Source organism: Vanellus vanellus, assembly GCF_965231255.1.
Source record: "Vanellus vanellus genome assembly, chromosome: 2".
NCBI classification, from domain to species: Eukaryota; Metazoa; Chordata; class Aves; order Charadriiformes; family Charadriidae; genus Vanellus; species Vanellus vanellus.
In genome coordinates, this window is record NC_138906.1 from 15,863,655 (window position 1) to 15,889,643 (window position 25,989).

A 25,989-nucleotide genomic window follows, 5' to 3' on the forward strand; every position below is an offset into this window, starting at 1 on the left:
CAGTGTCAGCCAGTAATTGAAGTACACAGATCATGCTAATGTATCATTTCATCTACAAGCTGCAGAGTCTTTGATGAGGATCTTGTTATATATTGCAAATCATCTGAAATTAAAAGTATAGCAAAATTGCTTTTTTTTTGCCTGTCCTCTTTCACCCAACCCTCCAGCAAAGCTCCGCAGGGACACCATACTGAAATAAATCGTAAGGTGTTAGATTATGTGTCCTCATTAAAAATACTGCAAAATGCTGCTGTTAAGTGTAGTGGTAATATTGTGACTTGGCAGTTTTAGTGTTATATTGATCAATTTCCATTTCAAACATGATAAAGGTGACATGGCCCATGGTCCCCAAAGATGTTTGGGAAAGAAACTTTTTTAAAAAAAATTAGAGCATTTAATTGTAACTGATGATGCGTGTCAGCCCCGGTCCCGGGAGGGCTTACAGCTGCAGCTCCAGAAGAAATGAGAATTCCCTGTGTGACCCTGATGGCTTCTATACCATGAAATCTTTTTCTTTACGGTATTGAAGTTAAAAGTGACACACGCCGTTTCCAGTCGGATGTTGGAAGCCTGTGTGCTAATGCTAGATCATGCTGAATAGAAGGAAAGCTTTTTGGGATAACATTTGCCTATTTTAAAAAAAAAAAAAAAAAAAAAAAAAAGACAACCTCTCTATATATGTTTTAAATGGCAAAAAACATTGCATCTGGTTTAACAAATCACAATGTCTAAGCTGCAGCAATGTGTTCTTCATTTCCACCTCTCCGGTTGTCATCACTGCTGTCTTTGAATTAGATCTGTCAGTAGCAGTAATGGAGAGCCCCACGCAGATGGGGTTCCAGGTAGCCAGCAGCACCTTGGGCTTCTGGTGTGTGGCTGTCTACGAGAAGGACCGCGTGCAGCAGTGTTAAAAGCGCTGGTCTCTCTGCTCCTCGTCGAGCTTAGTGCTTGTCCCAGTGCTGTCGCCGGTTGGGTACAGGGTTATCTGTTAGCCAAAAGGCAGCGACAAAGAAAGGAGTGGAGAACTTGTCTATGGCAGGTTGTTTTTCTAATGTTTCATGGTTTGGGTAACAGCAAAATGACTCTGCGTGTGATGGCAACACTGGTAAGGTATTTTGTTCCGCTCTGATAACAGCGCTATTTTGAGCCTCTGAGCAGCACTGAGAAATACAAGAAGTTACAGGAATCACATCTCTGCCATTCCAGCTCTTACTTCTGCTGTCAGAAAAAGCACAGAGTGATTTTGGTGCCTTCTGTGTAAAAGGAACTGGTATAGGGCGTAGCAGGAGAAAGGCAATCTTCTACAGAAGTGGGCTACAGCAGAAATATTTCAGTGGATGGGATGAATATACTCTCCGGGTCAGCGCAGATAGTGTTAGCAGTAAATTCCTTGCAGAACTCTTGACATTAGCATAGATGCACCAAACAGAGGCCTGATTGAACTCTTTTAGCTTATATAATTTCACTTATATTTTGTGCTCGGGAGTTTAAGACTCTTCACAGAATGAGGGTCCAATATAAACTCTGAGCAATGAGACTGTCCTGCATGATTCCGATCAGAGACTTAGCGTTTGAGTGATTGGAGAACAACGCATCCCTTGATGAACTTTTTTTCCTTCTCTCTTGCTCTTGCAAAAAACTCCTGTTCATAGGTAATGTGTGGAGAAAGATTTTTGTGTAGCGTAGGTAACAATGTCTTTTTTAAAAGTTTATATTGAAGATTGTAAACTTGAATCAATAAAAATGGAATTATCTATAAAGTACAGAAATACAGAAAACATCTCATTACATAGGAAGAAAATCTATTCATTTGGACTCGGTGATGGTCTGTCAGATAGTGCGTTATTGTTAGATGACAATAACACACGCAGCAACTTTATCGGAGGGATTGTGCATAAAATGATCTTTTGTTATTTCTTTGTCAGATTTTGATTTTGTTTTTATACCTTTCCACCACTTCAAACAAGAGAAATTCTTGTTTTGGCCTATAGGAACTGTGCCACCTCTTTCACCAGAAGAGAACTGAATAAGAGAAGCAACAGGAAAAAATCAATTTGTACATACTATTCTCTGGCTTTTATGGCTCTGCTAAGGGACGGTTGTACAGAGCAGCCACTGACTTCCACTGTCCCTTTCTAAGCAAGAGATTGAGCAAGTTTCTAGTTTGCTGTGTGGTTAACCACACTGGGAAACTGGATCTATTTTTAGATTCACGGTGGTGATTTGTCCAGCTGGTTACTTGTGCAGACAGTTTTACAAGGTTATCTTGTGCTGGTTGAATTCAAGAAGTGGAAGACTTACTTTTTACTACAAATTCTCTTTCAAGAAAATAAGTTGTCATCAATGAAGAAGGCTTAAGCTTGATATGTCTGGGAAAAGACTGCTCTCGCACAGGAAGCTTTTCAAAACTGCTCCGTATCACGGTTAGAATGAGATCTGGATTCCCTAGCGAAACCTGTCATATATTTACAAGAAATAAAGTTGTGAAGGTCAATTGTAAGGGAACTGATGCTGCAGCTCATATTCTAGAATATCGGACTAATACCGTGCCAAGCCAAAGAAATACCAATCCAGTAAACAGGGAAAGGAAATACTCATGCTGATGGAATGAAATATTGATTTAAGAAAGGGTCAAAAATTTGCTGTGTGCTACGAATGATAAAAAAAAGTTTTTAGCTGCTAATGTGCACTGGTGTTTGTTTATTTTTTTTAGAGATTTTCAAGATTCCTAAAAGCAGTATTATTGCAAAATATGTACGACTACAATCGTATTTTATGTGCTAATAATTGACCGTAAGAAAAATATAAAAATAAATTCTAAAAAATGAAATATTAAAAATAAATTATCTGATTTGGTGTGAGGATAGACGAACATGGAATGGAACAAATACTCTGCTCCTGGAGGAAGAATACTTACAGTATATTTGTAATCCTCTTTTGAAAAGCTAAGCAGAAGATCAGTTCCATATATTATTTCAGTTGGAGGAACCTATCCTATGTAAGTTGTCAGTAATCCATTGAATTCGGGCTACGGGTAACTCCCACTGTTAAGGATCTGCCTCTGTTTGTATTGGCTTTTAACGATCAGACTGGGTAAGGACTAATCACCTTGAGAAACTGAAGAATTTGTACAGCTTGTGGGAAAGACGTGAAGACAAATTAATCAACTAAAACGGAAAAAAAAAAATCTTTTTTTTTCTCTCTCTCAATGGGACAAACGCATCTCCGTCAGCATCGTCTCCATCTGCTGCTTTTTTACAAATGTGACTGTACTTGTATACCTTCAGGGAACCCAAGCAAAGCATTACTATGTGGAACAACAAAGTCAAGTTTTGAACTCTACAGCATGCTATTCTGGTCTAAAGGACAGTACCTGGAGCAGTGAGACAGCTTTGATTGTAAAACTGATTACGTACAGAGACTTGGGAAAATTACGTAGTGGCCTTAGCTGTCACTGGATGGACTGTTGTGTGGTGTGTTTGCTTTTGGTGAGAATGAAACTAAAGGAGCACGATGCTCTGAAAGCCTTGCTGATGGTGTGCTTGGGAAGTCTGTGCACTCGAGGTTTGAGGTTGGAAAAGAGAGGTAGTGAAGCACAAGTGGGTGCAGGAGTGACAAACCCACCAAAGTCTTTGCTTGGGCTTCACTGCTGTTAGAGAAGGAGAGCTCTCGCAATCGAACGGCTGGGCGATCGCGTTGTCCTTGGGCCCAGCTGGACCTGTGTTCTCCTTTGTCAGTCTTCCTTTTGTATTCGTTTAATAACCAGCTGCATTGTTCATGTGCAAGGACTGGTTGTTTTTTATAAGACACTTTTTTGTTTCTTTTAAACTAGAAAGATGAAAACTACAGAAGCCTACCACGAGATACTAGTAGCTGGTCTAACCAGTTTCAGAGAGACAATGCTCGTTCATCGTTAAGTGCCAGTCATCCCATGGTGGACAAGTGGCTGGAGAGGCAAGAACAGGTAATATATATGTGTATATATATATTACTTTATCAATCTAATTTTATGCTACTCCAAGCTATTACAAAGAAGTGTATTCTTATGTGATATGGGCTCTCTAAGCATGATACAAGCACCAAGCAGTATACTGACTCAATTTCTGTGGCATTTCTTCGGCTTCCCAAAAAAATGCATTAATACTGAAATGGACAGCTGCAAATTATTTGATTTTTGCATCATAAACACATTTATATAGTATGTGGAATGCTGCTGTTCTTCACAAGTGATACCAACAGAGTTATTTTAATTAGAGAATATTATTTTGATAAACATTTTGCCGTTGAAAGCTAATAATGTTACTCCAGAATAGCCAAATGCAGGTCAGTTTTGGCACTGCTGTTTTAAATGCTTGTTATTCTTAACATTGTAAAATATCTTAATTCTAAATTTGAGGACTGTGTTATTTATTTAGTGTACATTTATACTGCTTTTGATTTGGGGCTTTTTTGAGACACTAAGTAATTCCAACTTGGTTTTTTTTTATTAATAAGCTGGTAGTCATAGAGTTTTAAAGGTCTGAAATTAAAATTACCTAGCATTCACTTTATGTATTTGTATGTGCCTGAAATTTTCCAAGACGTGTCTTCAAATGTATAATGAAAATGCATCATTACTACAGAGACTGGAAACATAACAGGAAGCCCATATATAGGACAGTGCATATGTAGGATTATTACCTCAGTTTTCTTCTTTATACAATGTGACACGAAAACATTGAGGTTTTGCATTGAACATAAATGTACAGATTTTGTATTTTACAGCAATAAGGCATAAAACCAGAATTTGCTTTATACAGAGGAGCTTCAAAATGAAATTTGCCATTTGACAAAGCCCAAGTGTCTTGCACTGTACCTTGTGAATGGGGGGAAGGTTTAGAGTCCAACACTGGTCTGGTGTCCTGGGACTGGTCTCCTTCACCCACAATTTCCGTACCGATATTTGAAGTCCAACATTGCCAGATCCTAGGGGATTCCAAACATTTTCTATTCAACCCCATTCTTCATTATAAAGGAGCATAAGTAATATCACCGAGTATAAAAATCTAAAAAAAACCCCAAATATGAGCTATTATCTATTTTTGTATATTGCAATTAGCTGCAGATTCATTTAAAATTATGTTTTCTGAAAAAAACCCTCTGTACTTGGTCTTGTATATTTTCCTCTGCACATTTAATGACAGTGGTAGTTCCGTTGCTATTTTCCTCTTAAAAGATGTAGAGTTAGTGTAGATGAGTTTAGCTGCTGCCTTTGTATCTGTCTGTGTTGAAATGGAAAGTTGGTGCCCACATTCGAAGGCGTCTCCTGTGATGGTTCTGCTTGTTTGATGTTTTTGAGGCGTATTTCCATGCATCATTAGATTTTCACCGTGGCAATTAATGAAACTGTTGTCTCAGCAAAAGAAGTTGTATTAGGAATCTTAATAGTGATCATCTTACAAAATGTTGGGTACATTAATATTTTAATATATGGTATTTTATGTTAAGTTTTGCGCTGACTTTGGTCTCCGAACAGCTTAACTAGTTCAATTTATTCACCAATTAGGTAAATAATTGGGCACTAGTGGTAAGCTGGAAGAGGATTTGCTGCCTGAGTTAACTGGTCGAAGTCTGAAATTGCAAATATCATGTTTCTTCTGAGCAAGTTTTCTGTTTTGGGAGTGTTTTTTGGTTGGTTTGTGGTGGTGGGTTTTTTTTGAGAGAGAGCGCGTTCGTTCTTTAAATGTGTTAATGAATCTGCCCGTACCTGGAAGATCAGGATACTTTTGCGATTTCATATGGGCAGGATAATTAATTAGAGTGAAACCTGTTTAACAGGGTATGCACGGAGAAGCAAGCCCGCAGTGAGAGTGGGATGCAGCACAGCTCTGCAGAGAGAGGGAGGGAAGGGCCTGGCAGGGGATGGCGCACCTGCAGACAGAGATATTCTTCCACTCTTTTTTGGGTTTTAGGCCCTAATATCTTTTTCAGTATCCTCTGTGGGCTTGTTGTTTGCCACTGGTTAAGCCTTTCACTTCTGTGAAGAAGAAACTCACGTGCCCAGGTTGCTATCTGGCATAATCAATTAATTTAGCAGCTTCCAGTCCTGTTCTTGCGTGCCCGCCTGACAGAGCCGTGGAGCGGCTGGAGTGGCCTGCGCACCCTGAGCGTACGGGCGTAAGAAGTAGCAGAGAGCAGCTCTGGCACCAAGCGTAAGGCAGTGACAGTGCCAAGAAACCTCTAGGGCAGAACCCATTACAGATACCAGGAGTAGTAATAGTCCTGGTCTAAGCTACCTTTGTCATAGAATCATAGAATGGTTTGGGTTGGAAGGGACCTTAAAGACCATCGAGTTCCAACCCCCCCTGTCATGGGACACCTCCCACTAGACCAGGTTGCTCAAAGCCCCATCCAGCCTGGCCTTGAACACCTCCAGGGATGGGGCCTCCACAACTTCTCTGGACAACCTGTTCCAGTGCCTCACCACCCTCAGAGTGAAAAATTTCTTCCTGACATCTATTCTAAATCTACCCTTTTCCAGTTTGAAGCCATTACCCCTTGTTCTATCACTAGCCTCGTCCTATCACATTGTTGTGTGGACAACACCTCATTTCCCATGAGCAGAACTATGGAGCGAACTGTAATTCTGCAACATCACAGCCTGTTCTGCAGGCGAAGCTGCAGGAGACCTTGTTTCTAGGAAATCATTATAAGCTGCTGTAGCAGGGGCTAATAAGGGCACAGAATTAGATATGTTCGAGTAGTTGTTAGAGAAATAGTTTTTTAAACTTGTTTAGGTTTTAGCGCCTAACAATGGAGGAATGCATGAAGCCTGTTAAAGTTCCTGGAAGTAATTGGTTTTGCTCCTATCTATTGTGCTTTACTAGGACTCTGACTCTGCTAAATTAGAGTGATACATCAAAGGAATGGAAAAGATTAATTCTGCTTTCTGGGTGCTTTAAGGTATTCTGGTTGTATATGCCAGTTAGCTATCTCTACCTAAGGATTGTTCCCCGTTAGTTCCAGAGCCCTCTGGTTGTTCACAGGGCAAATGATCCGTGTATTTCTCAGAAAGTTTGGGTATTTCTCAAGCGCACGAAGTAAGTTATGTAAAACTATTTGTACCAAAGAATCATTTCACCACTATAAAGGCAAAAATCCAAATACAGTTTCAGAATACAATTAGAAAGTTAAGGATTGTGTTTTTTACTCTTTCGTTCAATTATTTCATTCTCTGCTACAGATTGTCGAGTACTAGGAATAAATTTTTCAACCTTTAATTCAATGCTGAAATATCTTGAAAAAAGAAAACTTGTTTTTTGTTCTTCACCTTGCCCTCCACAGCACTTTCTTTTCCCCCACAGCAACCAAACTTTGAGGAATAGTTGAAAAATCTTATTTCTTCTGAAATTGATTCATCTATATGGTAATGTCTCTTTTATTTGAGAAATCTTTTTTCCCTCAGTTCACCTCAAGACTTGCTCAGGCCCTGATCAAATCTGGACTCACGCTGTTTCATACCAGGGAGACATGAAAAGAGAATGTATGAAAGAGTTAAACTTTTCAACAATTCCTTAAGTTTAAGTACAGAGGAAGCTTCTCTTGGGTGGTCATTTTAGTTTTATTAGTCAAATATTGGAACTGGCAGCAATCAAGACACCTTGAACTGAAATAGTATATTCCTTGCTCTGCTGGTGAGACCTGTTTTGCAGAAGGATTAAGAGGAGCCGGCTGTGCTGCTGGCGGGGAAGGGGTACGAGGGCAACAGGAGAGGGCAATTCTAGGGTGGCCCTGCTTAATTATGAAGCTGTTAATCAGATTTTCAAATACAATGAGATTGGGTCAAGTAAAATGACGTGCAAATATATATACATAACTATTGGATATATGTCAATATCTGTCAGTGCATGAAAGCGAGGTAGGAGATGGAGTTAAATTTCCTGGTTATTACTGAAGAACAGGTCTGATTCCTAAAATCCCAGTAACTTTCTGGTGTCTAGGAAAAAACAGAGATAAAATCAACTCAAATGTATTCTGAAATGGGAAGAGAAGTTGGTTATTACTGCTGTCTTCTTCAGCAAAAATGTGCTGTATGGAACACTTCCCCTAAGTTATTCTTGTTCATGACATCTGTCCATAGTAATCTGGTACAGTTTCTCTGGTTCCTTTTTCGATGAGATCAGACGTGCAAGTAGCATATGGTCTTACATCTCCAGCTGTAGAGTACCTGCCTTCAGCTTGTATTTTCAGCAAAATAAGGCCTGCTTTTAATATGATTGAATATACTCTCTTAAAACATTTGGTTGCTATAAATTAGTGCGTTTCAGCACTGTCAGTTGAAAAAAAAATAATCAGAGCTTCAGAGGTAGGTTAGTGAATTTAAACCACTAATTTCCTGTGGATTCTCATATGCCAGTTTACCTATGTAGTCAAATTTTTCATTTAACAACAAAACTCTTCTTCTATTTATGCCTTAACATAAGAATGGAAGGCAGAAATGCAGCTCATTTGTTTTGTTTAGTTCTGAATGTTTCATAGTGGTATAGCTAATGTATATAAATATTTTTATTTTCGCTAGTGTACCTCTTTTGTGTTTCCCCTTGTCTGACAGGTGTATTTTTTGGCTTTTGTTTCTAGATTTTATTATGACTGTAACTACAGTGGAAAGGTCTGTAACTTCTGTGTTTCATGGACTGGAGATGGGGGAGGCTTGGGGGTTGGATGCTCTTCTTATCTCAAACTCCTCACGTGTATGGGTTGCAACTGCAGTAAAAATTATTGTCATTAGTAAGGAGTTGTGCTTTAAGATTTGGAAAAAGGATTAGCTAGGCTTCAGTTGGAGGAATCATTTTTAACTTGTTATCCATTACCCTGTACAACGCCAAGATAGAGTCTCATTGCTTTCCTCCCTATCTGAGTACAGGCACTTTATAATTTGTCTCTTGTGATAACAGCCTTAATGAACACAGAACCATGACAGCATATAAATTATATAATACAAAGATGGTTTTAAAGCTTGTCATATTCCTTATAAAGAGTTTCTGTCACAAAGATAGAGATATGCATATGTTTGAACCTCTAGGCCTAATGCAGATGCCTATCTCCTTTTGGGGGGTCATCGGTGGATGGTCCCGTACTAAAGGCAGGGGATGTAGGGGTGCAGCCAGGAGGCTATTCAGGGATTGTGAAGCCAGGCAGGACTACTCTGAGGCTCATCACGGGAGGAAAAAATGTTACCAGCTAATGAACAAGGCCATGGTTCATGCGGTTTGCTTGTTTCTGCAGGTAGAGCTATAGGAGGTGGCCGAGAAAGGCATGGCTCGGCACCTGGCTTTGTATGAAATAATTGGCCATAGCTATAACTATGGGCAGGTAGCAGCAGTGACCAGTGCATTGGTAGAGGATTCACTAAAGGTTTATGTTAATCAAAGAGCTGATCAGAAGACCTCAAGGTGCCCCTGCAAGAGTTCAAAGTCTCCCCAGTCCCATATCCACTTGCAAATTCAGCTTTTTTACTGCTTGAGACGGGGGTTCTTGACCGTGTGATCACACTGGCTTCCACCTAATGGGGCTGTCAACACCCTGAGTGCTACAGCCGTTTCTTCTTGCTTCTGTACTATGAAGAAGGTGAAAAACTTGATTTGGCGCGAGAATACTTTCTCTCAGCTGCTGCTGCTGCTACAGGTAACTAGGTATTGACTGCTCACTTTATTTCTGTATATTGGCAAGATGTTAACTCCTTCAGCTCAGAAACTCAATTGAAACGGACGCTATAAAGTGCTGGTTTGACCCTCAGCGCAGCAGGAAGAGGGGCAGGTACATCTCACCAAGGGCGGCGGTTGCGTCTAGCTCCGAGCCAGCCAAATGCCCTCTCTGGCTGCCAGAAGAGCACCTTACTAAACACAGGCGTAATAATCTTACTCTTCTTTTCTTTTTCTTTGGTTAATCACATCTTTGGAATATTTTTTTATATATATATAATATGGTCAAAATTATTGTGTAATTGCTAATAGCCTTTGACTTCCCCTAAGGGTATAGTGGTATTGGGTATCACTGATCTGTACATGATCACAATGAAGTGATTATTCTGTAGGCTTGTTTCAGTGTTCTCCCTGTGTTGCATTTATTGTTATTATTATATTAGAACAAGTGCTAAGCATAGTGAGCTCCAAAATGAGGAACCTGTATTTAGGTGTTTATAATGTGAGTACCTACATAAAAATATCCAAACGCCTATTGTGTGGTGCTGGCGTCTAGATCTTCATCCAGTGGAGGCATGCGTGCGGTCGGCTGGGACGCTTCCAGCCTGGACCCTGCTGAGCTGCTTCCAGCGGCTGAGGTTCTGGTGGGTCTTAAGGTGCCCAGTTCCCACAGACATATCTAGATCTGGGAGACTTACTGGAGCTGGTTCTGTGTTACGTGTCAGAATGCTTAAAGAGGGGCACGGGAGGGTAAAACAAGCTCTTATGATGGGCCTGTAAGTTCTCTATTTGTGTATTTATGATTTCTGGTTTTTAAGGTTAAAATCTTTACCACTTTTTTCTGTAGTGAGAATCAGAATCATAGGCCATTTCTAGGCTTAAATGTGACTTTGAACCTAACTGGTTTCAGATCCAGATTTCTAAATCTAAACTTCATTTCCATATTTAAAAGCCATTTGACTTTTAGGTTCTCACTTGGTCTATTTCTGATTTTTATATAGACTCTAATTCCTACCCCCCAGAAGAGTTGTCATATCTTCTGAATTCAGAACAATCTCTGTATTCTTCGGTGTAAAGCTTAGATATGAATACACTAATACACATATTTATTAAATATTCTCTAAATGTGTGTTTATAACCACAGAAACAGAGAGAAGAAACCTGAAAGAGAAAGGCTTATCTCTATGCTGAATGCAACAGTATGTACAGAGACAGAATCAATCTTCAAACTATAGTATATATTAGTTTTAAGAAAATATTAACATGGAATTTCAAAGTCTGTGCACTTTTATGCTAAACAGACATTCATGGACATGACCTTAGTTGTATATTTTGGAAAGAGATTCTTATTATTTGTCTTGGAGTCATGAACAAATTTGAAGTTATTTTTCAGTGCTGAGGGTTTCAGTTTATATGAGGTAGGAGGTTGGAATAAACAGCTTTATTGCTTGGGGACAGCTATAGTGGTGACGCTTTTATAAACAATGTTTCATGCTGGCGTCTATCTTGTTCTCCTTTGAAAAATAATCTGTCATTTCATACTGTGTATTAAATAGGTGAGACAGTTCGGCGGTTGCAATCTACTTTCAGTGATATGCTGCTGTGTGGCTATGAATTCAGTGGCAGAATGTGGCTCTATTTGTGGAGAGGTGATTATAGTACACAATTTTAAAAAATAGAAAATTTGATATTACAAAAAAATTTGTGGATTTTAAGTGTTGTAGAAAAAGACATGCTTCATGTTGAGTTGTATATCCTCACGCTCAAACACTCTCGCTTTCACAGATACATGTACATATGCCTATAAATATGCAGATGGACTGGCCTGAAATTTAAAGAATCGTAGAATAACCCATATGGAAGGGACCTCAAAAGATCACGTGGTCCAGCCTTTTGTGGGAAATGGAGCCTAGCTGAGACTACATAGCACCCTGTCCATCAGCATCTCGAAAAACTCCAGTGCTGGGAACTCTACCACGTCCCTGGGGAGGTTGTTCTGGTGAATGGTTGTTCTCACTGTAAAAAACAATAATCTTTCATATATCAAGATCTAACCCCACCCAATGCAACCTGTACCTGTAGCTCGTTGTCTTCTACATGTGGCTCCTTGTGAAGAGACAGCCTCTGTCCTTTCTGTAGATACTGTTTAAGTAATGGAATACTGAGATGAAGTCCCTCCTAAGCCTTCTCTTCTGCAGGGAGAGAAGACCTAACTCCTTCAGTCTTTCCTCATAGGGCAGGTTCTCCAGCCCTTTGATCATCTTTTTGGCCCTCCTTTGGACCCTCTCCAGTCTGTCTGTGTCTTTCATGAATTGTGGAGATCGGAACTGGACACGGTACTCCAGGTACAACCTGACAAGAGCTAGTATCTTCTAGAAGACCTACTCTGTTCTGGAGAACCTTTCTGAAGAGTGTTGGCATGCATGAAGGGCATTTTCAGACTTGCTAGTGCCCATACACTGCTCTTTTCCTCCCCCTTTGGCGCCCAACTATTTAATCATGTTGTTATGGTAGTTAATGGTAATAAATCTATGATAGCAAGGATATAAGCGGTACTCTTTAAGATTACACGGAGATGCTGTAAGAAGCTTTAAATAAATTATTGCTGACTATTTTCTAAGTATTTTGCAAAACGGTATTATCTCGGGGTTTTTGACTGCTGTCTGTCCATGGTAGCAGGTCAGATAAGGACATCTGAAAATCCCTTACTGAGCCTGGAAGAGTGTTTCATCTAAAGGATGTCTCAGGTCTTCCTTTTCTTCTTTCAAGAACTTGTTTTCTTTCCTCATGCTGTGAAAGAGGTTTATCTTCTCATATGTTTACTTTTTAGTCCAGGCGTATATAATGTATCCCAAGGAGTTGTTTATAATAGAAATGCTCTTGCTATTTTCGTAATGTGCTTGTTGCTGCTACCGTGCTGTGTCCTCAAAAGCCCCGGTGGGAACGTGGTACACCTTAGTACCGTGCGGCCCCGCTCGCGGCGGTGACGGCTGCGCGGGTCCCGGGGGCTCCGTGCAGCCCTGCCTGCGCCGGGGGGAGCGCGGGGGCACGGTGGGTCCGTGATGGCAGAGGGAGCAATACCGATCAGGAGCCGCAATTACGGTGTGCCAAAGTACTGCAGAAGTGAAATACATTAGTAAAATTAAAATTTGTCCTCATTCCCTCGGTGGGTAATACAGTTAATGAAAATAGATCTGACTAAATTAAGATAATTTATTTCATTAGTTTACAGCACTGTAAAACTTTTCAGGGCAGTACAGCCCTTCCATACAAACCCGAAAGAGACGCAGTTCCACTATTCACTTCAAAGACCACAAAGGTTAAAAGTTTTAAGTGTATTAAAGCAATTCTGTTAATTGTGTCTATAGAGGATTCTCCTTCGCCCTTGGTAAAGTATTCTTAATTTAAAATTCACATTATGCTCGTTCTGCATTCCAGCCTTTTAACCAAAGTGTACATATGTAAGTGATTACTTGTATCTTTGAGGCTTAAAAAGAAATTCTGCGTTTTTGCTTCAGAAGGTGGTACTGGTAGTACATGCTATTGATATTTTCCCCTTTTTTCCCTTCTGTTTTGTGTTCTTATTTTCTCTGCTCTACCTTGCTCTTCTTCCTGCGTACCTGCTTTGTGTTTTACAATACAGATTTCTACAGGACAGCAACCAGTTCCTTGAAATGAAAGAGATAACATCTCTAAACTCCAGCTCCCCAAATCCCTTGTCTGTTTATTTTCTTGAGTCTGGATGATGTCCTTTTTTTATATTCGATCAGAAAGACACCATTTAACGTCAGAAGGTTAGCCCAAAGACTGGTTTTTTCCGTGTTCCTTTCAAATTATAAGTAAACCCAAGACCGAGAATTTGCATGGTTCTTTTGCCAAGCCAGACTTCTATAATTCTACATTAGAAGCCAAACTTCTATAATTCTGCATTAGCCTAAGCTTCACATTAACTTCATTTTCAGTTAACTTAATTTGCATTTTAGAATTTGCTTGACTTGAAATGGAAAAATAATCTTTTTGGTAATAGTCTGATCTTCTTCCTGGTACAATTTTTCTTCTAAATGGGTTATGTTTTTTAGTTAAAGAAATACTAATATTAATTTGTAGAGGAAGTTGTAGTCCTTCCTACAATAAAATACAACAACTCATTGGACAGGAACATGGATGTGAGGGCTCTTCACTTCTCACTGTAGTTTTTGGTGAGATTCAGGTAAATCACTGCTGAGTCTTGCAAGTTAGTTAATTCCAAACAGAATAAAGTCAGAGTGGTCATTTTGGGCAAGGAAAAATGACAGATTTTATCTGAATGGGAAACTTATCTCATTTATTGAATAACAGCAGGAGTATTTCTGTACTTTTTTCTTTCTTTGAATTATTAATTATGAGAAAGATGCTTTCAGAAAAGTGCCAAGTTTATCATGTCTGTTGTGGAAGTGATGGTTAATTTATCTTCCATTGATGGAAATAGGAAAGGTGCTGCTGCTTTAAAATCCTGTGTGAACAGGTCACTTTAATGACATGGTTGCACTTTGCTGTAAAGGGGAACGGTACTGTGTAACTTGGAGTTAATAATTGAGTTATGTGGAAGTAATTTGTCTGGGTTTTTGTTTTATTTTGGGTTTTAAATTTAATCTTGATTTTATTGCTTAAGCATGAGCATTTCATTATTGAATGTAGTACTCTTTGGCTGTATTAAGCGGTTACGGTAATTTATAGGATACTTTGAGTAATGTCATGATTCCTCATGAAGTGACACAGCAAGATTTAGTGAGTGCAGCAACTGAGTGAATGGAATTACGTAATATGACCTAGTTGATGCGGTATACCATAAGATTTTAATTTATTTCATCAGTATAACTGGAGAGAAAAGAAGATAATAGACTAGCGTTGCCAATTGATTCACTGACTGATTTGAAAATAAGTCCATTCTAAATTTATCTTGAAACTACTTGGAGTTGCATATGAAATGGTCAAGCGCGATAGTTTCCAGGGCAGGGGAAGGGGCAAGCGGGGAGAATAAGAAATCACTTGGTTAGGAAATCAGGATGCGTGAAAAAGTTATTTACTTCTATATATGTCACATGCAAGACAGAAGAAACCACAATCCCCCCCCTTTTTTTTTTTTCCAAAAAATATTCTTATTTGATCTGATTCAATAAATAATTAAAAGGATTTTCATAAGACCCAACAACTAACTGCCAGGTGCCTTGTGGCACTGATAAGGGTTTTTGCTGAAAAAGAGAAACCAAAGAAAGAAAACTGACTTTTAACTGATGCAGTTACTCTGATTGAGGGAGGTCCCATACTCAGGATACACAGAATTAAAATAAATACAGCACCACTAATGCTTCCATGAAGAAGCAAGTGATTTGAAACCTGTGAAGCAAACAGCACTACACGTATTAATGAGCTAAAGATTTTCTGTAATATACTGCTGTAAAGATTTTGCTTTTGAAATAAATATTCCTTTTAAATTTTGGTCTCTTGTATGTGATATTTTAAGAATAAAAATTGTTGCCCAGATTCCATATTGAGGTATCGCTCACTTACATGCCAGCTGCATATGATTGCTCTAACTTCATTTGGATTGAAAATTATTGTCTTGCTTTATCCAGCCCAGAGATGACTATGAATTTGAGCAAAATCAGTTAGGTATTATTATTTAACATATTTGCCATTTAAAATATTGTTTGTTTTCACAGTTTAAAAATTAATAGTAAGGGAAGCATGCATATGCAACTATTTCCAAAATGAAAAAAAAAAAAAATTATCCTTTAGTCTGTATATGGCAAACCTTTTTTCAGACCATGGAATAAACATGTGAGAATTGAGGTATCCAGTACGAGCAAAAACCTTGGTCCTCTTAGTATTTCTTTAGAATACTAGGCAGGAAGGCAGTGCTCAATCACTTTGTATCAAAGCTTAATTTCCTCTTCCTTTTGGATACCCTCATTTGTCTTCAAAAATCTTTACTTAATGTGTAGGAATTCACGATTGCTTATAATTTCAACCCATTTATCCAAAGCACAGACTAAATTAATGTCCCAAAAGAAAGCGGTCATATCTGTGAGCATCTCTATTTAAAATTTTCAAAAGTTACATTGACTATTCCATCATACCATTTTTATTTATCTTGATTTTCTAGGCAATAATTGTTACAACAAAGGACAGATTTCATAAAGCAAGCCCATCAGTATTTCCTCCTTGTAGTTACACTTTGTCACTATAAATAGCTTTCTCTTAATGAAGACTCTTTTAACTCATCTCTCATCAGAACTGATGGATTTTGCTGGTGATCTGAAGGTCAGTAAAACTGGTCTCTGTGCGAAAGAAGCATCTTATAATATTATACTTTAGTAGGATCGCGTGTATTGCAGCATTCTGGGTAGGTGAAGTTAATGGGGTTCAAGGACCCTGACATTTTTTCCCTAAATTAACAAATGTCAGTCTTACTGAAAAGCTGAAGGCGGGGTAGGAGGCACTTGAGCTCTGTACTGGTGTGTCAGGAGACAGCAGACACTACTGGGATGTAGGCTGGGAAATGCGTAGAAAAAAACCCGAAAGAAATGATTATGTCCGAATCTATGTGAAATTCCTTCCTCGTTGCAATGCGGTTCCCTGATGACTTTTTTCATGTTACAGCTACACGCGCGTGTAAATATAAAAAGAGGCACAGCTGAAGAGAAGTTGTGCCCTCCCATGCCGGGCCGCCCCGGGGCGGGTTGAGCGCGCTGGTGTCAGGCACGCTTTGACTTCTCTTCCTCTAAAGCCAAACCTCACAGAAGCGATACCTGTCTGGGTCATCCCCATCTGGAGCCTCTACAGAGGACAAAATTTGTTTGAGGCATAGCAGCATCTTTCTGTTTGCCAGTTAACATATAGCAAACTTTCCTGGTCGTAGTTCAGCCTTCTTGCTGCTCATCCATATACACATTAGAGTTAAATGAAATACATGTCCCTACTTGTGTATATACTGGAAATACAGAACGCTTCATTAACTGCCCGCTTTTAGGAGCAGTATTTTAAAGCGGTGTCATTGTTGACACACATGTATATGTGTATGTGTATCTATATGTTTAAATGTATCCATATATAACTTGTAAAACTTACTTTATGACAAATTTTTTTTGAATAATTAATAATAAAAATAATTAATAAGAATTAAGAAATTAACAACTGTGTTTTTAAGTAGGTTCATGTTGCGGAGTTCTTGGTCACCTTCCTGATATTATGATTATCCTGATAACTTCAGTAATTGTTTTAGAGGAGAAACTGCCCAGTGCAAAATTTTACATGCTAAAGGAGTTAGTAAAGAAACAGAATTTTGTTTTCTTTGAATTTGACATTGTTTATTAGCCACCGAAAGCAGTAGTCTTTATGGTTATCTATTTACAGAGACCGTGAAATTATGGTGATGGAATAAGTTGCTGGGTTTGTTCAGTCATGTATAGCAGTATCAATTTAATTCATTTAACAATCTGAAAATTAGTCTCAAGTAATAAGTTTTAAAAGTACTACTACTAATTATTAATTTCAAGGTCTGATTTTAAAAAGATCTTTCAGGAGAGGCTGAACTTCAAGCATATAGGTACTACACGTCAGTTTCTCAGTTTTCGAATCTTGGATTATTTTTCTTTCCCTGTTTTAATACCAGTAGTCTGAACTGGGATAGGTTTTAAGTAATTGTGGTGATTGAAATCAAGGAGGCCCCAAATGAGATTGGAGGTCAGCAAAGCTATTAGCGTGAGGAAGTTTAACAATGCGGAATCTGGGAAGCAGAATCGCGCTTCCATCCAGAGTGAGAAGCTTGAGTATCGTTTCAAGAAGGAACGTTTCAGAAATGCTCAAATAACCCGTTCATGCTCAGTCCTGTAGTATTATAAATCTGTAAATGGATTCTGTAAGTCACCTCTCTTATCTCATTTACACAGTTAATTTTTTTTTTTTCCCGAAGACATTAATTTCACAGTGTTGGATAGTTTAATTTTCTTCCCTTCTATTTTAGTAGACTGGCAGTGCAGATATCACCGTCTCTGACACGTCATTTTTTCTCTGTACAATACGGTGTATTTTGTGGCTCTAGTGCAGCAGTAGACTGGCCCAGAAATCACAATCTGGGATTATTGTCTTTGTGTATCCTCAAGGAGTAATATTTTAAAGTCACTGCATCTGTTGGTACTTAAGAGCATGATTTTTACTTTTTATTTTTGCCAGTTTTTACCATCTGTGTGTCTGGTTTTTGGCTCCTTGATTTAATTTTTCAGTTTAATTTCTCAGTTGCACTGGGATTTCTTTCTCTTTCTCACACATGCTCTTTTTGACTCATCCATGAACTTACATTAAAAAAAAAAAAAAAAAAAAGAAGAAATTATTTACGACAGTTGCATAATAAAATTCTTGGCCTTCACAATTTGGATTTTTTAATGATATCTTTTTATCGAGTCTCTTCTAGTAAATGCACGTCATTTTTGGAAGTGAAATAACTTTTATTAGACTTTGTTTAAGTTTTAAAAAATTAGTTTGGATTAAGCTGAAGCGTTTTGGCGGGAAAAGCTAGCTTGGTCACATTAAACACGTTCTAGTCTTTCATACTCATTTAGTTTTTAATGCCCAAGAGGGACTAATTTTCTTGAGAAATCTGTGTTATAATCATAAACAGACATAATTCAGTAATTTTCTCATGAAACATTGGCTGAAGTTTTGGCACTAACGACTTGAAACTGACACAAGCAGCAACATTTTTGTTTAAATTCCAAGAAAAATACTAATGAAATATATTAAAATAGACAGAAAATATACATACAGTGCGTTACAGACTGTTTTCAATAAAAAGGACGTATCTTCATCCATTGAATGAATGTCCTGTGAATTCAGGCATGTTCTAGCATTTCAAGAATGTTCTGATAGTACTTGAGTCATTTTCTCCACTTATCCCTGAGGAGTTTTTTACAAAAAATTACATTATGTAAATAAATTTTTAATGTGCGAGGGTAACTGTATAGCACATCTATCAAATATTTTGCTTCTGCATGTGTTTGTGAATATTGAAAACTCCACTGTTCTCTGATCTTTCCCTTGACATATGTATTTTGCTTCTCACTTAAAATATAATACATTCCTTAAGGTTGAATTCAGTGTCTTTTTCAAGAACAAGCTGGTTTATTTTTAGCCTCTTTCAAATAGTTTGTAACTGAGGATTTTAAAGTTTATTTTTACCTTCTGGTGTACTTGCTTCCTTTTTGATCTTTTTTTTGTGTTTTTTTGTTTGTTTGTTTGTTTGTTTGTTTGTTTTTCTGGTTTCTAATGAATATTTTGCGTAGCGCTGCACAAAACAGTGAGTAAGAGTTACATTAAAACACCAGCACTAGCAGGTAACAACACATTCCCTTTGGAATACGTGGCTCCCATTATCTATAGTACCCTTTCTGTTAGTGTGGGCTGCTTTGAATTATTTTTCTTAACAGTGCTGTATACTATCAAAAGACCAAAAAGAAATATTTTGTTGACTTGAGAAACTGTTTTTTTAAAAGGAAGCGTTGCTGCGGAATTAGTCCTCTTCTCTTCCATCTACATATGCATATAGTTTTTCCTAAATGCACTCCGTAACTGTTTTTCACTATGTTATGAAACTGGGAGAGCGTGGTGGTTTTTCACTGAGTGATTTGAGCTTTCATTCCCACTTGATTTCCATTGTGTTTTGCTGAAAACTTTTTGTTTCGGAGGTCAGGGAGTGTTAGTGCCTTGTTTTAAATTCTCAGTTGTGATTGAATAAAGCTTAGTGGGGTTTTCCATTTTTACTAGTAGAGATTCAAACCCTATTTGAGTGGTACCACGAATGATTTAAAGTCCCATTTTTCAAAATTTGAGTTCCAAAATTTTCCCCGGCTCTACGGATTTTATTGCTGCCAGGTTCCTGACAAATTGCTTCCCGATTTCCTGACAAATATTCTGTTACTGTAAGCAAAGGGGGAAGCTGAGTGAGCAAACCAGTATGAACTGACTGTGTAAGTACAAGGATAACCCCTATTTGAATGCCAGACGCTCAGTTGTGCTTTACTATGTATTTTTAAAAGGCTTGTGGGAAGCTGGATGTAAACTTCCATGTTAGGTAGTTTCCCAGCTGACTGGTACATTGAATTCATTGAGGATAGGAAGGGCTGGTTCCATTCATTTCCATCCCTTGTATCCCACTCATTCTCTGCAACAACGCGTAAGGATTGATTACCATAGCAACAGTGTTTTAGCTTGTACTGCTGTGAATGTGGTTAATGATAATAGAATTATCTAGTCATTTTAAATCCTGTTATATTATTAGGTCATCTGAACCATCCTCTTACTATGTATTGAGTTATTCCCCGTAGCCTATCTTGTAGTCCTTTGTCCACCCTGCTTTTACATGTGTTGAGCAGTGGGGATTCTGCTTCTTCCCTTGGGAGACTTTCACAATCTGATATATCACCCCATTAAGGATTTTCTCCTGATATTTAGCCTCAGTTCACCTCCTTTCTCCCAGCTACATGGATTTGTACCACATGGAAGTTCTGTTCCGATCTTCTTCCCTATCAAGCATTTGCGGTTAATCCCCCTCCTTTACCTGCGTCAGAATATAACAGCTCAGTGTTTGTGCTTTTCAGGCTCTTCTTACAGGGAAAAGCAGGTTTCTAAACCTATCATCTCTTCTTCTTCTTGACTGCCTCATTTTGATAGGAAAGTGTCTGGTACTCAAGTGCTATTTAGATGACCTGAACTGCATAGGCAAAGAGCTTCCAACCTTCCAGTCCTTAAGTATGTTTGCTTCGGCATATGCACGGCTGGAATGCTGGTTCTTCTGTGTGCTTGGCGCCCCGCTACAGCTGGTGTCTCTGTGTGATCTCATAAAGCGCCAGAGATGCTCCTTAACCCTTGCCACAAGACGGTAGAAGTAACCTCTCAGTCTGCCCTTCTGGTATGACCAGTCTTAAGTGTGGATGGGCACAGGTATCTCTGCTGTCCTCCACATACACAGGTTGCGCACTTGTGATTTCCTATGTTTCTAAATCCTTTCTACCTACGTTGCTTTTCCACCATGAAGAAAAGCAATTTCCAGTCGTGTCCAAAGAGACACACGAGTGGAAATGCCGTTGTCCTGCTCTACTTCAGGCATTGCACAGTCTGTGTTACCTGTAGGTTGGCTAGACCAGGGATTCATTTAAAACAGGTAAAATAAAGTACTTTTCTGTACAGTGAGGCCATGGGTTACCTGCAGATATATTACGTTGTTGTCATACTCTGTGTCTGCTTTCTCAAAAGTTATTGTTGATTTGGTAAATAAGGCAGAAGAGTATTGATATCTTTCCAGTAATCTGTTGCTTTTACTCTACTTAACCTTTTTGAATAATTTTCTTCATTAATATACGATGTCATATAGTTGCCCATTTCTTTTGTTTTTATTAATCTACGGTATAAATAAGTACATACTAGGTTAATATTCATCCGTATTACCCCTGATATTCATCCGTATTACCTGGACAGAAGACTGGGAATTGCCATTTGAAATTACTCTTAGAGCTAAATTTGCTGCAAAAATATTTGATGCTGCAGTAAAAAACAGGTATATTAAATCTACCTTAGTATTATCATTGACTAATTCTTTAATTGGTGGTGATTTTTGCTGGGGCTTTTTGAGAGGCGGTGCTACTTTTTCCCAGATTCTTCTCTTTGAGGCTTGGACTAGACTGTATTTCTCAGAATGCATTATCTTACATTTATTCCAGTTTCAATTTCCTCAGTCACCAGGCTTCTCAGTCCACCAGTGTGATATATATATCTGGAAAGTCTCGCAAAGCTCATTGATCATGTTTTAAAAGATTGTTTTAAACTGAAGTTGTATTTCACTGGCAAATTTCATCACTTTATTTTTAACTTGCTCTTCCAGCTTATTAATTCTTTAGGTAACATTATCTTGCTGTCAGTCCCTTAGGAAAGTATTAGTTTTTCTATTTTAAAGATGGTTTTAATGTTCTTTTGTTTCTGTGTGTATATACACTCACACTCTTTTTCTCTGTTCATTATTGCCTTCAACCTGGTCATGTTAGGAGAGAAAGACAAGTGCATTTCATTAACTGGGAGGCTTCTTCTTGCCTGCACTGTCTAGCATACATGTGTGCAAGATATTCCTTTAAGGTTTGTTTGTTTGGGTTTTTTTTAGTTAAATCAAGCTGCAAAAACATTATAACTATTAATATTAAGGAACTATTCTGAGCCTGTGTAGGTGAGGATAGACCGCAAAAAAAATAAAGAGTGGGGACCCTGCTGATTTTAGTGAATGAAAATTCACAGGTTTTAAACTCATCTGTTTGTTTCTCCCCGTATTTTCTTCAAACCATGTTGTTCTGTGTCAACACCGTGAGCTTTATTAATTTCTGTGAGAAACCACAACCTTTGTCACAGAATTTTCTGGTTGGGTTTTTTTTTGTTTTTTTTTTAACTGGCCTTGCCTTTATACTGAATTAGTTCTTAATTATAAAATACAGTGACCTTTATCTTCTTTCAAAGGTTCACTCTCTAGTCTCTTCAACATTTGATGATAAAGCAGATGATTTTCTCCTTCCCTTCTAGTCAGGAGTATCGGTAGGCCACTCTTGGCCTTCTCAACTTTGCTGCCATTTGAGGAAGTCCAAAAGACACTCCAGTCCTAACTAACTTCCCAAGGATGAGAGAAAAGTCTCTTGGTGAATGACTTGAGTTAGCTGTTAGAGCGGCTCTTGCACTGTGCCCGGCAATAGGCAGAGCTGGCTGTAACGAGGTACCGGAGTAGCCCAGCTAGTTAGTCTGAAGCGCGATGTATTCTGTGAAACTGGAAAGTGGAAGAGCCCCAAGATCCCGCCCAGGGATGCAGTGGAAGAAGCGCTCAGTGCGGTTTGATTTCTAAAGCTCCTTCTTTCTGAAACCCCGGCATTTGCTTGTTCTTTAGGTTTCTTCGAGCTTTCCCAGTTGGACAAAAAACGCTTCAGAATGATAGGATAATAGTGCTTGCTTCCCCTGGTTTCCTAAAAGTAGGGTTTTTTCCAGTTTCAGAAAATAGGTATGAAGAGTTAAAGCCAAATAAACATTGTTTCAAGGAGGCGTTAGACTGGACCAGCTTCACTGACTGGCTCATCTGGGATTCGAATGTGGCTTATGGGAAATTGATAGCAAATTCCTGTACATTTGGAAACCTTCAGCTTGGCTTTAGCTAGTTTATAACCGATTAAATGGCAACTAAGAAAACCTTACATCAAAATTGCGATGTTTAAATGGGGGTTTAACAATGTCTTCCTCCTTTTAATCCATGACACCAGTTGTTCTGGTTCCTCATCAAACTTTGTTCCCCAAAATGCTATTGTTAACTTTAAAAGAGTGTTTATGTAGACACCTATGTATAAAGGGCTGTGACTTTTTGATGAAGAGAAGCACTTGGGCACACGCCTCTCTAATGTGTAGATGATTTCCATGCTCTTACCCTTTTTTTTTTTTGAGTGGGATGGATGATGAGGAATTCAACCACAAAAGGTGTGGTTTTTTTTCCTTCTGTTTATATATCTGAGCTTTTAATGAACTCAGGAAATAGCACTTAAAAGCATTGTTGTGCCTCTGTCTGAATTTGATTTCATCTAAGGAAGATGGAGGAACGTGAGTAGTTTGTATGAAGTTGTTTACGTAACTATTTACGTTGTGACAAATGAAGTTCTGCTGTAGATTAGAAACTGGCAGAGAGAAAAACAATTATGGAAAATAGGTCAGCAGTGTACAAGGGCAAGAGGGATTTATTCCTGGAAAGCGTGCTCCTTTTGAAAGAGGGGGAGTGCTGAGATGGCAACTTTAGTGAACAAGACACAATTATTTAGATTAGTTGAAAATAGGTAGGATTTTGAAGGAGGCAATAGACGCGGGATGAGATTGGACATAGAGCAGTGCAAGTTACTAAGCGTGGAAAAGAACGCCTCGAGCTGCACGCGAAACTGCAGATGAACAGTATCCTTTCAAACAACGGTCTGAGGCCACAGTGTTAGAGGCATTTTAAGTTATCTCTCCTGCTGGAAGAAGCAATCTTGGCTATGCTTTGCTTCCTCCCTTGTGCCTCCCTAAGCTTTAATGAGACTGTTAATTAGACTGAACTGGACCAGCCTGGGAAACGTAACCAATTAAAATTGCTTTTATTAAACATTAATTTTAATTTAGATCTTTTGTGTAATGCTACAAATGCTTGAATAAGCAGAAAGGAGAAGCTGGACGGAGGGATCCAGTGATGAACGTGACCATCTGGGGAGGGGAAAAGATGGGACTGCCTCTTCCGAGGGACCACGTCTGTGGTTTGCCCTGGCCTTGCAGCAGGACGAAACGCCGGGCTGAGGTGTTACTATGGGCAACACAATGGAAATATAACTGCTTGGAAATACCGCATCTCCATCACATGTGCTGAATTCAGCCCCCGCTGCTCCGACTTGGGGAGAAAAAGGAAGGGAAGGAATCACAAATGGAAATAAGGTCTCTGAGAAGAAGTTTTTAAAAATAAATTATACTGAGAAACCGGTACCTCTTCTGGTGCAACAAATGGCACTAAATGAGTTTTTTCTTGAAATGCCTTTCCTTTTGTATAGCTTACCGTTAATTTGCAGAGTGCTTCTGGAGCTGTGGTTCTAGCACTTGTGTGACATCCTGCACTTTGTCCCTCACTACATTTTAGGCAAGAGACCTTTTTTGGTGTCCCGGGGTAGCTTACTGAGGTGGTGGTGATGATGCAGTGTGGCTGTTGATCACGTTTCATCACGTGTAGGTGTTTTGCGTGACAGGGAGCGGTGTGCACGTGCTGGTGCGGGCTCAGGACCAAACTGCTCCGAGGGAACTGGTGCTTTCCGCAGCCATCAGCCTCCAGGGGCGGCGGGGCCCGTGGGGCTGTCTGCTGCCCTGAACGGGGAATGACTTACTGTCTGTAGTGCTGAGTCTTGGTGGTTTTTTGATGTTTTCAGAAATTTGCTTAGTGCTATTTTGTTTTTTAAAGTGTTCTTTTGGGTTCACTTCAGGAATACAGATGAGCATTTTACATTTTTCTGAACGTAAGGCTCTGTCTATCTCAGAGAGGTCAGCCAAAACTGAAAGCATCTAAGGCTGGAGGTGAACCTCAAAAATATGGAAAGAAGTCTTTTGTGCCTCAGTTTCCTCAAATAAAGAATTTGGAGGATAACTTTTAATCTTCTGCCTGAGGATGCAGTGAAGCTAGAGCCATTATTGTCCATGAAGTGCTTTTGCCATACTGTGCTGGAGGGCGCTACAGAAGTACTGAGTACTATTTGTTTTAAATTTGATTTAATGCTTTTGATTAAAAAATTAATAAAATTGTCACAGACCAGATTGTAACCCTGTAGGCACATGGAAAAGAGCATTCGTAAATGAAGCATTTACTGAGAAGTTTGAAATTGTTTTTCATGTTGACTTCTGCAAAACAAATTGAGCAAAGAACAATGAAAAATGCTATAGTATTTTCTGTTATTAAAATGGTGAATTTGTTTGGTGCCTAAGGTGAAATCCATGTTGTGCGAAAGACCAAAAGAGAAAATGCTACGGCATAGCAGGGAAACTCGACTGAAGCAATTTGCGTGGAGTTTCTCAGTGAAGGATGAGGTGAAAAGCAAAAAGTGGCACGCAACTGTGCAATTTGGCAAAAGGAAAGTAAAAGACAGAAAGGCAAAATGGTAAAATCTCATCGCTCAAACTTTGCACGGGAGCTGAGAGCAGGCTTGGCTGCCTCGTGCCTCTGCGGCAAGGCTGGGTGCCCTGCGTCGCCGTCGCCGTGCTGGGCTGTGCACGGCCGTCGCGGTGCCGGGGCTCCCCTGGGGATCTGCCTCCCCCGGGACCTGGGGCGGGACCTTGCCTGGTTTTGTTCCTGTGGGGGAGGAAGAGCCGAAATGGGAAGAATTAACTTTTAGCTATGCAAGTTAGGGAACTCTTAGCTCAGGGGTGTTTGTCCATCTGCGTGACATGTAACACAGAAGACCTTTAAAAAAGGTAAATAGGTATTTTTTCTTTCCAGCAGTAGAAATTAAAAAAAAAAGTCATAAATCAAAACTAATGTTAGCAAATCCTAGCAAATGAGAACCGAAGATAAATCACTACCTAAATGAGAGGAAACCCGTGTACTTTTCTTTAAGCAAGATGACAAAATAGTATAATTATGTTTTTATAGTTCTTTGGGCAAAATTAACAGGGTGATTTTTAGTAACAAAACCCCCAAACCTTTGAAAGTTAAGTTTCCTAAATGAGATGAAATTCAGAGTTGAAGAACACACGCTAA

The 25,989-nt window shown here is 39.0% G+C and overlaps 1 protein-coding gene across 3 annotated transcripts in view; it reads left to right on the plus strand.

Moving 5' to 3' along the window:
- PARD3 (par-3 family cell polarity regulator) overlaps nt 1-25,989 on the plus strand; it is a 461,313-nt gene that overhangs the window by 199,465 nt on the left and 235,859 nt on the right. For 2 of the 3 annotated variants that reach the window (XM_082480102.1, XM_082480103.1), the window contains exon 5: nt 3,833-3,964. The exons of the other annotated variant lie outside the window; for it this stretch is intronic. In XM_082480102.1, the coding sequence (XP_082336228.1) occupies nt 3,833-3,964 (132 nt within the window). The remainder of the gene's footprint in view (nt 1-3,832; nt 3,965-25,989) is intronic. 3 annotated transcript variants of the gene reach the window in all.